We start from the raw sequence: 16,309 nt of genomic DNA, 5'->3' as shown, positions 1-16,309 counted from the left end.
CACCATTCTGCTTCTTTTACTACTATTTTTAGGAATTCTTAGCAGAAAGTGAGAACGGACAACAAAAAGTAAATGTGGTAACATCCAAAGGAGAGCTGCTATGCTCCATTTTACTGAAAGAAAAGGCTAAAGTTATCCAGGACAAATCAGCTGCTGCTAAGGAAGACTGGAAAAATTTTCTCACCACCCTCCACCAAAAGGAATCTGCACTGGAGGTATTGAAAAATCATGGCAGGGAAAGATAGGACCTTAACTTCTTTACTTCTTGCTTCAAGCAGCACAGTTTAGATTTCATATATAGCTCTAAGTACTTAGTATGTGACAGAACTAATGAACAGCTGTTTTGAAGAAGTCTTACGAGTCTGCTTACATTTTGCTTTTGTTTACATGTATTTTTATAACCCAATTTCACTTTAACTGGAGTGTTTCATGCAAAAGGGTGTTCAGAGTTGTTCAGAGTAACTGCACATAGCAAGTGCAGCATTTGCTCAAATTTGTTAACCTGAGTCTCATCAAATGTGTTGTATTGCTAAAACACATTATCTGTTTTAAGGACTCTTACCCCACAGATTTTTGACACTGTTGCTGATTCAGTAGTCCCAGTACAGTGGGCAAATGCTGCCTCTGATATTGCAGACTGGTGAAATGTAATCAATGCCATAGAATCAAGTTGGAGGTCTGAAGCCAGTGGTGTTTCCCAGGGATCAGTACTGGGTCCAGTTTTGTTCAATATCTTTATCAACGGCCTGGATGAGGGCATTGAGTGTACCCTCAGCAAGTTTGCTGATGATACAACACTGAGGGGTGGCTGAGAGCCTGTCAGGTTATGCTGCCATCCAATGAGACCTGGACAGGCTGGAGAGCTGGACAGAGGCTAACCATGTGAAGTTCAGCAAAGACAAGTGCAGGGTTCTGCATCTGGGGAGGAGTAACAACAGGCATCACTACAGGTTGGAGGCTGCCCTGCTGGAAGGCAGTTCCGTGGAGAAAGACCTTGGAGTCCTGGTGGACAGCAAGCTCTGCACGGGCCAGCAATGTGCCCTTGTGGCCAGGAGAGCCAGTGGCATCCTGGGGTGCATAAGGAAAAGTGTGGCCAACAGGTTTAGGGAGGTTCTTTTCCCCCTCTGCTCTGCCCTGGTGGGACCACACCCGGAATACTGTGTTCAGTTTTGGGTTCCCCAGTTCAAGAGAGACAGGAACCTGCTGTAAAGAGTACATTGGGGAGGCATGAGGATGATTTGGGCACTTGAGCGTCTCCCCTACAAAGAGAGACTTGAGAGACCTGAGGCTGTATAGTTTGGAGAAGACTGAGGGGAGATCGGATCAATGTATACAAATACTTGAAGGGTGAGTGTCAAGTGGATGGGGACAATCTCTTTTTGGTGGTCAGCAGCAGTAAGACAAGGAGCAATGGCTACAAATTGGAACATAGAAGGTTTCACCTCAACATGAGGAGGAACTTTTTTACAGTGAGGGTGATGGAGCACTGGAATGGGCTGCCCAGAGAAGTTGTGGAGTCTCCTTTTCTGGAGACTTTCAAACCCTCCTGAAGGCGCTCCTGTGCAAGCTACCCTAGGGGATCCTGCCTTGGCAGGGAAGTTGTACTCAATGATCTCTGGAGGTCCCTTCCAACCTCTAAAGTTCCTGTGATTCTGTATGCTTTATTTGAGCAACCTTTTTCAGTAAACCCCAGTGGTTTTCTCTGTTCAAACTCAGACTTCTGTGAGCACAGGAGGTGTTCACATAATCTCTTTTAATGTCATAAGTTTTAGGTCAAGAGGTCATAGCTGGAATTCTTTGCATAGCATAGGAGAATTGAAGTTCCTAGAAAATCCTGTTTCAAACCAGTGTTGCTGAGAAAAAAGTTTAAATATGCTGCCTTTCAAAGAAAATTCTCAGGTAGCAACGGTTTGCCTCTCCATCTCAGAGCTGACATGAAAAGAGTATGTTCTTAGAGGTTAATCTTTTTGAGCCAAGCGTTTTTCAGTTTCATAGACTTAATTTTCCTCCTGATGTTTAGTTTGAGTGATAAGAGTGTAGCTAAAATGAAAACTAGAACAGTTGAGGGGGAGAAAGGGTGTGTGGGAAATAAAAATAGCTAGGACACAGAAGCTGTACTGTTCGGGTTCCTATTCCATGTAGATTATTTTAGATGCTCTTTTGTTTTAATCAGGCAGAATAACCCTTCAATAAAACACACAGGTACTGAAGGAATGCCTACGTGTGCCTGTATGCATATGTTCTTATGACCAGAATTTTACAGGGAAGAGGTCAGAAATGATCCCCAGCATTGGATCAAATTTAGTCATAGCATGATCTGGTAATACTGGCAGCACCTTTAAGGAGGGGTCATTGTGAATGACTACTGTCAGATGTTAGGTAACTCATATCCCAGATTAGCTTTTCTCCAGTCAGCCTTAGCTGTTTGAGTTAGATTTACACTGAGTCAGAGCTCATAAGATCTGTAAAGCTTTCAATTCAGAGGACATTAGCTTCAGCCTCCCTTCAACTGTGTAGATATCTTACCTTGTTGCCTGTATTTTAAGGTGCTCTCTCAGGCTTTTTCAGTGTCTGTAGAATGGGAAGAAGTGAAGTGGATGTAATATATTTGAAAAGCTGTGTAGTATTTGGCTGCAGCTGTATGTCCTTTTGGTGTGTGTAATCTGTGTCATGCATTAGTTTAACCCAGTGCAGTGGGACTGTTGATAGAATTGTGCATATCTTCCTAGAACTTAAAGATCCAGATGAAGGACTTTGAAGCAACTGCTGAGCCTCTGCAGGAGTGGCTGACCACAACTGAGAAGATGGTACAGGGAAGTAGTAGTCGGCTACATGATCTTCCTTCCAAGAGAAGAGAACACCAGAAGTTACAGGTGATTCCTTATAAACCTTTTAAACATAGGCAGACTTAAGTGCCCCATCCTTGTGGCCTCATGGATTCCTTACAAAAGCTTGATCATTCTAACGTTATGGTCTTTAAATTATGTTGGGAGCTGATTTCAAGAATTGCTGTTGATGATCCTGTTCCATCAAGTTTTGCATCTCCACATTTCTCACAACATGCTGTTTTGTTGCTGTAGCTATATGGTGTGCCTTTCTCAGCAAGCTTGCCATATGTCACTTCTATTTTTCATGGGGCCTTCAACTTGTCTATTTCCTGCTTCTTGCACCCACTCTTAATATTTATGTGCTTGTGCTTTACAGTCTGTCCTTGAGGAAATAAGCTGCCACGAGCATCAGCTCAACAGGCTAAAAGAGAAAGCTCAGCAGCTGTGGGAAGAGCAATCTGTCAGCAAAAGCTTTATGCGCAGAGTGTCTCAGTTGTCTTCTCAATATCTTGCTCTAAGCAATCTGACAAAGGTAATGCACCCAGTGTCTGTGCTCCTGAACAGTTGGTTTGATGCATGTGGGGGAAAGACTGAAACGTGAAACAGCGCAGTTGTCTTTCTTGTCTGCTCTGTGGTATTGCCCAGCTGTACTGCCTTTTACACTGGCTTAGAGTTGTGGGATGTAAGACCCAAGTAATTCCACAGATTGTCAGCAAAGGGGAATTGTGGTGTTTGGTTCTTGGGTTTAAAAATTAATTAATTATGAAATTATGATTAAAAAAGTAAACCCCACAGCCAGAGAACTCTTAGACTGCTTTTGAAGAATCGGGGAGATAAGCCAAACTCTAAAGCATCAGGGGAGCAACTGAGAGTATAACTGTGTTTTGTGGAGGTGTGCTTGACACACTTCACTGTTTGATAGTTCTGCTGTCTCTGTTGTGTAAACAGGTAAGAAGGTCTTTGTGATAGGACTGTGGTTTTTCAGAAGGTTCCAGCTAGGGATGAGGCTTGATGCTGAATTAAGCTTATATCTACTAAAGTAATGAAAATAATTAAGGGCATAGGAAGTGTGTATGGGATAACAATTCAATTCAGAAACTATTTGAGCAACTGCTAGTGTGTTGACATGTATGATGTGCTAAAAATTACTGTATACAGAGCCATAGTGAATTTTCATGACTGCAAATTGAGAAGGTGAAGGATGTAGTTGTGAGTAACATCGGCTTATGTGGTAGAAGGAAATGTCAGGATAAACACAGTATCACCAAGGTTGGAAGAGACCTCATAGATCATCAAGTCCAACCCTTTACCACAGAGCTCAAGGCTAGACCATGGCACCAAGTGCCACGTCCAGTCCTGCCTTGAACAGCTCCAGGGATGGTGACTCCACCACCTCCCTGGGCAGCCCATTCCAGTGTCCAATGACTCTCCCAGGGAAGAACTTTCTCCTCACCTCCAGCCTAAATCTCCCTTGGCACAGCCTGAGGCTGTGTCCTCTCGTTCTGGTGCTGGCCACCTGAGAGAAGAGAGCAACCTCCTCCTGGCCACAACTACCCCTCAGGTAGTTGTAGACAGCAATAAGGTCTCCCCTGAGCCTCCTCTTCTCCAGGCTAACCAATCCCAGCTCCCTCAGCCTCTCCTCGTAGGGCTGTGCTCAAGGCCTCTCCCCAGCCTCGTTGCCCTTCTCTGGACACACTCAAGCATCTCAATGTCCTTCCTAAACTGGGGGGCCCAGAACTGAACACAGTACTCAAGGAGTCTGAAGCAGAGGATACATACTCTCCAGTTTGTGAGAGAAGTCCTGAGATTCTTTGGATAGCCATGGATGCTTGAGGAGGATCCCACTTAGTAAATTCCAAAGCTGTTTCACCAGCTTGACTTTAGTTCTCTATCACTCTGTGAAATACACTCTGCTGTGTTCCTTTTAGCAATGTACCTTGAGCATTGCTTTTTGACCCATATGAATGTTGGTGGGTTTTTTTCAGAGGAATGGGAGTCACTGAGGAAAATGGGACTTTCTCTTTTAAGTACAAAGTAGTGCTGCTGTGGTGTAGCTTAACTGTCTTAAATCTGTCCTGTGCATTGGCAGATTTCACAAATTATCTTCAGCTGCATCACTGAAGTTGAGTTAAGTTGTGATGTACTGGATGTTTAAGGAAATACGAGGTCAGAAAATTCTCACCTACTTTGGCTGAGAGGAGGCAGTTAGGTAAAGGCTTACACTTAGAAAACAACAACAAAAAAAGACACTTGTGAAATTTTTGTTTGTTTCGTGTTGGAACAACCTTGTAACCTTTTTTTTGTTGTGTTTGTTTTTACAAAATGCATTCTGTGCTCAAGTAGATGCTCCTGTAGTTTATGAAGAGAATTTCTGAGTGTAGTTTCATGAACTTGCTCTAATAAGTCCATAAATTAGATAGAGGGAATAAGGAATCCTTTGAAGAGCAGTTGTTGTTACTGGCTTTATGCATTGCAGGAGAAAGTTTCAAGAATGGATAGGGTAGTAGCAGAGCACCAGCAGTTCTCACACAGTGTCAAGGACCTCCAGGACTGGGTGACTGATGCAGTTCACATGCTGGATTCCTACTGCCATCCCACTGCAGACAAGAGTGTTCTGGACAGCCGGATGTCAAAGCTAGAGGTATGGAAACAACAGGCTCTAAAACCTGCTTAGAGGAATGTGAATGTAGAACACTTTGTGTTAATTGTTGCATATTAGTGTGATGACTTGTCATTCAGACACTGATTTTCAGTTTACTGGAAGTAACTCTTTCTATAGAGGAAAGAATCCATTACTAGCTTTATCTAAGAAGTCTATAGGAGCCTGTACTGCATAGACAGCTACACGTGCAAATTCTTGGAAATCACAGAAGAGCCTAAAGTTGTTCTGACTGGTAAAGACTTCTAAGGTCATCAAGTCCAAACATCAACCTAAGATCACCATGGCCATTAAAACATGTCCTGAAGTGCCACATCCACACATTTCATGAACACATCTCAGGACAGTGACTCCACAACCTCTCTGGACAACTCATTCCAATGCCTGAGCACTCTTTCTTGTTAGGAGAGGAGTTACCCTAGAATGGTTTAGGTTGGAAGGGACCTCAAAGATCATCCAGTTCCAACTCCCCACCATAGACAGGAACACCTCCCACTAGAACTTATCCAACCCCAAGGCCTCATCCAGCCTGGCCTTGAACACCTCCAGAGAGGGAGCATCCACAACCTCTGTGGGCAACCTGTTTTTTTTCCTACTATCCAATCTAAACCTCCCCTGGGACATTTTTAGGCTATTTCTTCTTGTTCTGTTACCAGGTACTGTGGAGAACAGACTGATCCCTCATTACAGCCTCCTTTCAGGCAGGTGTAGAGAGCAGTAAGGTCTCCCAACATCCTTGTTCCCTCAGCCACTTCTTATAAGATGTGTGTCTGCTGAAAGTTAAATTGAAGAAGTAGGATATTCACTTCTGTTAGTTTGATATGTTATTGCTTAGATCTTAAGGTGACATAGATGATTCAGAACAGCTTTTCCTGTAATTGCTTTAAAACTGTGACTGCAGTTAAGTAAGTAGCCTCTATTCATATAATACACAAAAGATGTTGAAAGCAGCACGCAGAAAACTATACTTTCCATGTTATTGGTGTCTCACATTTTGACCTGTGGACAAGTCCTCAAAATTACAAGGATACATGAAAAATCAAAACTGTGTAGCAAACTTCAAAGATTGTGTTTTGCCATTGGTTCTCCAAGTCTCTCAGGTTTGCCTGGTGTTGGAAACTGTTGGATTGCAGCTGTGCAAACTAGTTCTAGGAGATGAATTTTCTAAGCTGATGTTACTGATAGTCTGATGAGTTTATATGTTGGTACTTTTGTGTCACCAGTAGACTCTAGAGTTGTAGGACTGTATTTCAGTCCTGTACAAGAGTTTTGTTTGTCATGTCTCATTTTCTCTGTGAATGAATCCTCCCATTTGCCGTCTAAATGTCATTCCTTCTGAATGTCAACTGTTCCACCTGAGAGTACCTTCTTGGTACGCTCTAAGTACCTGCATAGATTCCATGAAAACTTCCCTGTCAGTGTAAGATTTCATTTTTTTAAAGATGCCTCAAATCTACTTTTTCAAAGGCACTATTTACCTGTGAAGCCAAGATGTGAACCCCACTGTCCCCCTTCCAACTGACTGTGCAAGTTGCTACCTTTGATGAGTTAGTTTTACAGTAGAGCCAGTTAGTGTATTCATGCCCAGTTGATGATCAAAGTAAAATAACATATGCTCTCTTTTTAGGGACTGCTAGCAGTGAAACAAGAAAAGGAAATTGAAATGAAAATTGTTCTGACAAGAGGAGAATCTGTTCTGCAAAGTACTTCTCCAGAGGGAGTACCAGTGGTTGAACAGCAGTTACAAATCCTAAAGGACAGCTGGGCTTCCCTTCTGTCTGCCTGTATCCAGTGCAAGAGGTAAAAAGGGTATAAGGTGCAGAATGATGTAGCAATAAAGCACTGTCTAAGTTTTTAAAGTTATTTTGCAGAGTTTTGTTATTATATGATTAAAATTTGTGTAAAATGATTGCATGTGCCTAAAATTACAGGTCTAGAAGCCTGGCCTTGTGGCAGGTTTATTTGAAATAGAAAAAGGGGCGGAAATTCGAGGGATCTAAACTTTGTTAACACTGACAATATATTCTTAAAAGTGGGCTCCATGCTCATAAATTTATTATAAACTTTACTTTGAGTTGCACTTTATGCCTTGAATTATTCTCAGAACTGAGAAGAATTTGCCATGGACTCTCTCAAGATCCTGCCTGGTTTTCCACATGCTAGAAAATTTCCAGTTCTTAGAAGATTTCAGGGAAGGTGCTCTCATTGCAGCGTGCAATAGTGATGCTCAGAGTGACAGAATTCAAATAGAGGGGAAAAAATGCAGCCTTTTTGGTGGAGCATCACTGCTTGCAAATATTTCAATTTAAAACCACAGAGGTAATTCAACATTAGAAAGCAGCAGCTTTTGGGTGCATGCAGAGGGACAGAAAGTTTCTGATTCCGGATCTTATGCTTTCGGTTGCATTTAATTGACTAAAGCTTGAGTGCAACAGCTAGCTACACACCTTACAGACCTCCCTAATATTCCAAGACTGGAAAACTTAGTATGCCCTTATCAGCCAAACAGTGTTCCTAGTTAAAATTTGCTGGGTTGCAGTACCTCTGTCTTGTACTGTTTAGGTTGTGATATATCATTCTTACAGTCAAAAAACAACTGTATATTATTTTATCTCAGTGCTTGAATGACATGAGAATCTCCACTATCACAATGAACCTGTGTGTTTTTAAATTGCAGTCAGTTGGAAGGAGCTCTCTCCAAATGGACAAGCTACCAGGATGATGTTCGTCAGTTTTCCAGCTGGATGGATAAAGTAGAAACAAATATTAATGCTCCTGAAAGACAATATGCTGAACTGAGGGAAAAAACAGCTGCCCTCAGCAAAGCAAAGGTGTGTTTGCTTTGCACCAAATCAGCAGCAAGCCCATGTCACCATATAAGCAACAACAGAGAAAAGCAAAAAAGAAGCTGAATGACTGCAAGGTTAGTCTGGTCTTATTTTAATGATGCCTGTTCATGAATGTCTCCTTTTCTTTCTGTTTTGCAGCTACTTAGTGAAGAGGTGTTGACTCACAGCAGCCTGCTGGAGACGATTGAAATGAAAGGAAGTGGAATGGCTGAGCATTATGTCACCCAGCTTGAACTCCAGGACCTTCAGGAGCGGTATAAGTTTCTCAAAGGCAGAACAAGGGTACAGTTTTTCTTGACAGCAATCCCTTTTGTTTTGTTGCCAGCAAGGAAAAAGAGGAAGTCTTTTCATTGTTTGCTTATTTTACAGTTAAATGAGTAAATGGAGTCACCTGTAAATTATTGTAATAGAAAACCGTTACCACAATTTATTAATCTGCTTTCCTGTACCACTGAGCTTTAGATCCTTTCATTAATCCTTTTTAAAGGATCCTTTCTAAAACCTAAATTTTGCTTTGCTGAAAATGTAGCTTCATCTTACTTCCAAGCTGTCTGAAGCTAGTCTGGTCAAATTTCAACAGTGTGTGTGTATGGGAAGTGCCTAACCCATGTCACAGTGGCTACAAGGAATTACAGGCATTTAATTAAGACAAGAGCTCTGTCCCTCTTCCCTCATGCAGCTAGAAGTATCCCTTCTTTCTTTCCACCTAGTACCCTAGATGACTTTGGTCTTTGCCACTCCCAACTGTGTTCATGATGTTAAGTGTCAAGAGCATGTTCAACTCTTAGGAAGAAATTCAAAGTTCAAAGCAAATAGCTTAAAAAAAAACCCTAAATCTGAAACAATAATGAGGAATTCCATGACAAAAAACTCACTGACTTCACTGCAGATATGAGTTTAGCTGTTGTGACTGAGAAGTTGGAAGCATCTCAGAATCTGTGATTTTCATAAATATATGTTTTGCAACAAATGCAAACAGTCATCAATTGGTTAATTATCACAGTATCATCAGGGTTGGAAAAGACCTCACAGATCATCAAGTCCAACCTTTTACCACAGAGCTCAAGGCCAGACCATGGCACCAAGTGCCACGTCCAACCCTGCCTTGAACAGCTCCAGGGACGGCGACTCCACCACCTCCCCGGGCAGCCCATTCCAGTGTCCAATGACTCTCTCAGTGAAGAACTTTCTCCTCACCTCCAGCCTAAATCTCCCCTGGCACAGCCTGAGGCTGTGTCCTCTCGTTCTGGTGCTGGCCACCTGAGAGAAGAGAGCAACCTCCTCCTGGCCACAACTACCCCTCAGGTAGTTGTAGACAGCAATAAGGTCACCCCTGAGCCTCCTCTTCTCCATGCTAACCAATCCCAGCTCCCTCAGCCTCTCCTCATAGGGCTGTGCTCAAAGCCTCTCCCCAGCCTCGTCGCCCTTCTCTGGACACGCTCAAGTATCTCAACGTCCCTTTTAAACTGGGGGGCCCAGAACTGAACACAGCACTCAAGGTGTGGTCTAACCAGTGCAGAGTACAGGGGCAGAATGACCTCCCTGCTCCTGCTGACCACACCATTCCTGATGCAGGCCAGGATGCCACTGGCTCTCTTGGCCACCTGGGCACACTGCTGGCTCATGTTCAGGTGGGTATCAATCAGCACCCCCAGATCCCTCTCTGTCTGGCTGCTCTCCAGCCACTCCGACTCCAGCCTGTATCTCTGCATGGGGTTGCTGTGGCCAAAGTGCAGCACCCTGCACTTGGAGCTATTGAACCCCATCCCATTGGACTCTGCCCATCTGTCCAGACGGTCAAGGTCCCGCTGCAGAGCCCTTCTGCCTTCCAACTCAGTCACATTTGCCCCCAGCTTGGTGTCATCTGCACACTTGCTGATGACTGACTCCATGCCCTCATCCAGATCATCTATGAAGATGTTAAAGAGGATGGGGCCCAGCACAGATCCCTGAGGGACACTGCTAGTGACAGCCGCCAGCTGGATGTGGCACCATTCACCACCACTCTCTGGGCTCAGCCCTCCAGCCAGTTCCTAACCCAGCCCAGAGTGTTGCCATCCAAGCCATGGGTTGACAGCTTAGCCAGCAGTTTGCTGTGGGGGACAGTGTCAAAGGCCTTGCTGAAGTCCAGATAGACCACATCCCCAGGCCTCCCCACATCCACCAAGTGGGTCACCTGATCATAGAAGGAGATCAGGTTGGAGAGGCAGGATCTGCCCTTCCTAAACCCATGCTGGCTGGACCTGAGCCCTTGGCCATCCCTTAGGTGCGCTCTTATCACCCCCAAGCTAACCTGCTCCATCACTTTCCCTGGCACTGAGGTCAGGCTGACAGGTCTGTAGTTCCCAGGTTCCTCCATCCCACCCTTCTTGTGGATGGGGACCATGTTGGCCATTTTCCAGTCTCCTGGGACCTCTCTGGTGAGCCAGGACTGCTGGAAAATGATGGAGAGCAGCTTGGCCAGCTCAGCTGCCAGCTCTCTCAGCACCCTGGGATGGATCCCATCTGGTCCCATGGACTTGTGGGTGTCCAGATGGCTCAGCAGGTCCTGAACTAATTCCTCATGAATTCATAAATGACTGACAACTGCAGAAAGTTATTGTTAAGCCACAAATCTTAGTAGCATGTAAACTGACTGAAGTGTCAAAAGGGTCAGCATAGTAAGTACTTCATTTACTGGTACGTGTTAGCGTCATAGCCATGGAAGAAATTAGGGCATAGAGAAATAAAGATCAAGTTGGGGTTTAGTGGCAAGTATAAACTAAAGGAGAAATAATAAAAGAACTGATGATTCATTTAAAGCTAGGTCAACCCAGATTCTTTTGTGGTAATTAAATAATGTCTAATGTATACTCGGGCAACTTTTCGTAGTGACAGCAGTGTAGTGAAATTGAATTTTGATGTCTTTGTCCTGTGGAAAAGAGCAAAATTACTCTAAAGCACAAGCGATTCACCCTCTTCCACAGCTGCAAAGAATGCAATGCAATCCCTTTCTTTGGGCTTTCTGTGGTGTTTGCCAGAGAGATGAGTAAGTCCTGACAAGTGCTAGTGAGTACCTGGTATTTTGAGGATCCTTTGACTTTTATTTTATTTTGTCTTCCACAAGGCTATGCAGACTGCTTGTATTTTCTCATTTTGAGCAACAGCATGGGAATGAGAAATGGCTGGTAGTTCACAGAGACAAGAGCTCTGTCCCTCTTCCCTCATGCAGCTAGAAGCATCCCTTCTTTCTTTCCACCTAGTACCCTAGATGACTTTGGTCTTTGCCACTCCCAACTGTGTTCATGATGTTAAGTGTCAAGAGCATGTTCAACTCTTAGGAAGAAATTCAAAGTTCAAAGCAAATAGCTTTAAAGTAAGGAATGGTCAAATCCTTTAATAATCCTTTGGCCAGATGGGAAACCTGACAGGCATCCTCAGAGATTTGTGGCTCAGATCTAAGCAGACCAAGGCCTGTAATTCCTTGTAGCCACTGTGACATGGGTTAGGCACTTCCCATACACACACACTGTTGAAATTTGACCAGACTAGCTTCAGACAGCTTGGAAGTAAGATGAAGCTACATTTTCAGCAAAGCAAAATTCACAAGCTTGCATACACAATGTATTTACAATTACACACTAATAAGAAATAATACAGAAATTCAAGCTCCCTCTTGGACAAATAAATCTGCCCAGAAGGGCTCAAACCTATTATCTCTTTCTCCCTCTGTCTTCCCAGACAGAGAAGCAAAACAAGCAGCAAAGCTTACGTTGTTGTGTGCCAGCCAAGATTACTAGAAAAAAGCATTAGAGTGGGGTGAGGAGGAAGTGAATAGCAGCAGCATCACAGACCAGAGTGGGACAAATTGTTGACATTTTGACTTTTTATCCCTCTCAACAAACTAATGCATGTTACAGACTTCATCTTCATCTTCTTTTCTTTTCACAGCCAGTGATAACATTTCTCTCATTAAAATACTCCAATTAGCCTCAAACCAACACACACTGTTAAGAGGCAATAGAGCTCATCCTCTCTCTGTCTCTCTCTCCCTTTTTTTCCTTCCTCCCGCTACTCAGACCTATTAAAATGGGTAATGCAGACAGTACAATCATGGCTGCTGTTTTTGAAAGTGTGTTTCCTGTTATGTAGCCTGATGCTATGGAATGCAGACTGTCCTGCATCTGAACTTGATTCCCTATTCCCATAATTTGTCAGAGGATGTGAAATGCATGTAGAATACTTTTCTTGCACTTAAACGAGTTTTATGCTACTATATGATATCTTTCTGTGGTACACCAAATATAGTAATGTTTTAGTTCTCTATTGTAAAACTATTGTAACTTGCCCACCCACACACCCAGAGGACTGCTCTCTGTTCTTTGTCCTCTGTAGGATCTGCCTGCAACAGGCTTGGGTAGTCTTCAAGCCTGAAAATACCAGATACTCTTAATAGAAAATCATTATTCCGTTGGCAAAACAAAAACATGTGAAGACAAAAATGCAGTTTCTGAGCTCACACTATTATTAATCACTTCAGTAAAGTTTATTTAAAATGGCATTAAAATTGAGAAGGTCTTGTGTTGTTAGACAACATGGTGTTATTTAAAGGTGATTTCAGATAGCAGAAGTCCCAGATTCTCACAGAGAATCTTTTAGGATCATTGTCTCTATTGCCACATCTGCACCTTCATTCCCTTCATTAAACCATCCCAAGACTCAAAGTACTCCTGAAATATAGGAAGTTTCAGCATCAAAGCTTTCCCCTGAATGGAAGCCCAGGTTTTGTATGCTCTTGGTTTGATGATACAAGATATATTATATATTATGTATTCTAACAATCAGGAGGCAGTAGCAAAAGCTGAAGGACTGCTTAACTTACATGAAGAGTACCAAAGAAATCTGAAGGCTTTTGAAGTGTGGCTGGAGAAAGAACAGGAAAAACTCGACTGTTTATCACATCTTGATGGTGATGCCCAGAAACAGGAGGCAGCACTCCGAGACTTACAGGTACTTAATGTGTGACACCCTAAGTAAGAAAAGTAATTAAAAATCTACTTGTAAAAACAACCAAATAACATTAAGTATCAGACAAAAATTGTGTCTCATTTTCATCTTGACAACAGCTTGGGATCACATTCTGTATGTAAACCTTTTGCTGCTCAAAAGTGGTTCCAATGAAGCCAGGGGAAGCATTGTCACTCGTTTCCAGAGAGAAGTGTCAGGCACTGTTGCAAGTACTGAATTTGTTTCAGATGTTAGCCTACCTCTTCTTTCCCCTGCATTTCATAAAATGTCAAAAGCATTCTTTTCAGTGGGTTTTCATGCTTTATTCCTTGCAGAGAAGATGTATCTGCTTCCATACTGTTCTAATCATGCAGGCTAGCTCTCATGTGATATAAAGACTGTTACTGAATCATTTAAGAGACAGTAAAGACTGAACCTACAACTTCAGTCATTTCTCAGTTGTGATCTTAAGCCAATTTAAAATATCTGTTGTTGCTAATGTTTCAGAACTGATAAGAAACTTAGCAAGAGGGGAAAGAATTTAATACATGCTTTGTCAATTTTCTCAAATTCACCTGTCAGAGATCCTCTGTTTGCTTTATGGGCAAGCATGCCATCAAAGGTGTTAGCAGGTGTAGTGCAATGCATGTTCAACTTTAGATAACTAAACAGACTCTTTAGATAATGTGAGCTAACTGCTTTTGTCTTAAATAGAGCCAAGGCTTTGTTTGACACATGCAAATCAGAGTTGTTAATGTAGGGTATGTGTCCATAACTCTGCCTTTACAGGAGTTGCAGGTCCACTGTGCAGAAGGACAGGCTCTATTGAATGCTGCTGTCCATGCCAGAGAGGAGGTGATTCCCTGGGGTATTCCCCAAGTAGAAGACCGAGCTTTGGAATCCTTACAGCAGGATTGGCAAGTTTATCAGCACAGGCTTGCTGAAGCAAGAAGCCAATTAAATGCCACTGTGAGCAGGCTGAGGTTAATGGAGAAAAAAATTCAGAAGGTTAATGACTGGCTAACAGACCTAGAGGAGAGAGTTGCTATCAGGACTGGGAGAAAGTCTGATAGAGCAACAAAGGAGTTGCAGCTTCAACAAATGAAGGTAAAAATACATTTAAGGCATGCCTTAAACAAAATACCGTGTAATATTTCCACAACAGTTCTTGGTGACACTGTGATAATGATGGGAAACACTGCAGTTTCTACTGAGTTGTTGCCTAGAATGATGAATCCAAGAGAGCTTTTTGCTTTCTGGGTCCAGATTTCTCCAGTTTTACTGGTAGAGGTATAGCTATAGCAATGTTGAAATCTTACAGCGAGATCTGGAATTCATATGCTCTGTGGCATGTGAAAGCATAACCAAGAGCAAAGATTCATCTCGAACTGAGAAAGTGTCAATGTGATAATAATAAATAAAATGTGACCAAGTGTGTGGTGTTTTTGCTGTGTTCATGTAATAATTGTGCTTTAGTCACTGCAAGAAGACATGGCCCTAAATAAACACAGGAGTGGATTTGAAGAGATTCAAGATTACAGTTTACCTTTTAATATATTGAGGATATTCTGTAGGAATCCCAGGTTTCATTTCTGTTACTATTTGCTGAGGGGGTGCAATACTGTACCTACAGTAATTAAATGCAGTCCATATAATATGATACAGCTTCCAGCATATTTGTTATGTTTACAACTGTGTATTTCTTCTCAATGATTTCCTGACTTAGTTACAAATGAATTAGTGTTTACTTAGTCATATAAACTGGAAAATGTCTTTGTCGTAGAAGTGGCATAAAGAAATTACAATCTACAAGGATGATGTGGAGGAAGTTGGGGTACTGGCTCAGCAAATACTGGAGGAAAGTCTCACTGCAAGTAGAATGGGAAGCCAGGCTACACGGCTTACATCTCGCTACCAAACACTGCTTCTTCATGTCTTGGTAAGTAATGAAAACTAATTAATTCTATCATCATAGATTAAGTCAGCAGTTAAAAAGCAAATATAAACAGACTGCCTTAACTAGACTTTTATTAGAGTTTATCTCTTACTACACATTCAATAATACCACACTCACACATACGTTCCTATCGGTTCGTGCTGTTGTGAAGGGGTTTGTCTGGGTTTTGGGGGGAGGAAATATGAGGCCGAATTTAAAAGGGTTTAAATAATTTAACATTATATACACAAGGAATCCCCCTCCCCCAAACTTATCTACAGCTACCCCACACAAGTTCTTTGTATGCGGTTGTGAAATTATATTACAGAATGTCTATGTACAGCAGAATTGGGAATTTAGCAGAGGTTTGGGAAGATTAGATAGAGAGTCTTGTGGCATGAAAGCGCCACTGGTAAAGTTACTGAGAGTCTGTGCTGGCTTAAATCGAGTTTGCTCAGTTACTCACTGGCTGGAGTCAGTTTCGGTGATCCCCAATACGTGCGGCACAGCCACGCTGTTGACCCTCGTGGGTCTGAATAGTTCAGCTCAGAGATTATCGGGGCGCGCTGTCTGAAGGCTCCATGGGCACGATCGAGCTGGGGAGGGCGGCTGGGGCGGCAGCTGGCCGGGAGCGCCTTGGTCAGTTCCCTGGGCTGGTGCGAGGTGCTGTGGGCTGGAATCATGCAGCGGCGGTGGCCCCAAAAGTGGCAAAGCGGCTAGGAGCGGTGGGTGGAGGAGGGGAGAGGTGGCAGGAGCACTGAATTGTCCCTTTTATGAGGTTTGTGCCCGAGATTGATGGTCCTTGGCCACAATTCTGTCCAATAAGGGTCTGGCAGCAGGCCAAAACATACCAAATAAGGTGAAATCCATGGGTCTGGTACCCCCAAATACGGAGGGGGCTCAGGCAGATCCCCACCCTAGGCGGTGAGCTTACATAATGTGTTTGCTTCAACCTTCAAGCAGACAGGCCAGATTCGAAGGCACCAGTCCTATTGTGCTCCTTTGTCCCCCTTGATTTGTTTTCCCCAAATTTGGGCAGGGCAACACCTTT

At 43.0% G+C, this 16,309-nt stretch overlaps 1 protein-coding gene across 17 annotated transcripts in view; it reads left to right on the top strand.

Moving 5' to 3' along the window:
- The window catches only part of SYNE1 (spectrin repeat containing nuclear envelope protein 1), a 365,857-nt gene that overhangs the window by 186,314 nt on the left and 163,234 nt on the right, over positions 1 to 16,309 (top strand). For all 17 annotated transcript variants that reach the window (XM_064169493.1, XM_064169494.1, XM_064169498.1 and 14 more), the window contains 10 exons: positions 33 to 215; positions 2,730 to 2,873; positions 3,205 to 3,360; positions 5,305 to 5,469; positions 7,115 to 7,287; positions 8,165 to 8,318; positions 8,475 to 8,618; positions 13,161 to 13,325; positions 14,112 to 14,429; positions 15,106 to 15,261. In XM_064169493.1, the coding sequence (XP_064025563.1) occupies positions 33 to 215; positions 2,730 to 2,873; positions 3,205 to 3,360; positions 5,305 to 5,469; positions 7,115 to 7,287; positions 8,165 to 8,318; positions 8,475 to 8,618; positions 13,161 to 13,325; positions 14,112 to 14,429; positions 15,106 to 15,261 (1,758 nt within the window). The remainder of the gene's footprint in view (positions 1 to 32; positions 216 to 2,729; positions 2,874 to 3,204; positions 3,361 to 5,304; positions 5,470 to 7,114; positions 7,288 to 8,164; positions 8,319 to 8,474; positions 8,619 to 13,160; positions 13,326 to 14,111; positions 14,430 to 15,105; positions 15,262 to 16,309) is intronic.

The sequence above is a fragment of the Pogoniulus pusillus genome, chromosome 31, assembly GCF_015220805.1.
Source record: "Pogoniulus pusillus isolate bPogPus1 chromosome 31, bPogPus1.pri, whole genome shotgun sequence".
Taxonomy (NCBI): Eukaryota; Metazoa; Chordata; class Aves; order Piciformes; family Lybiidae; genus Pogoniulus; species Pogoniulus pusillus.
The sequence above is the reverse complement of the archived record's forward strand: the minus strand, read 5'-3'. Positions and strand labels throughout refer to the sequence as shown.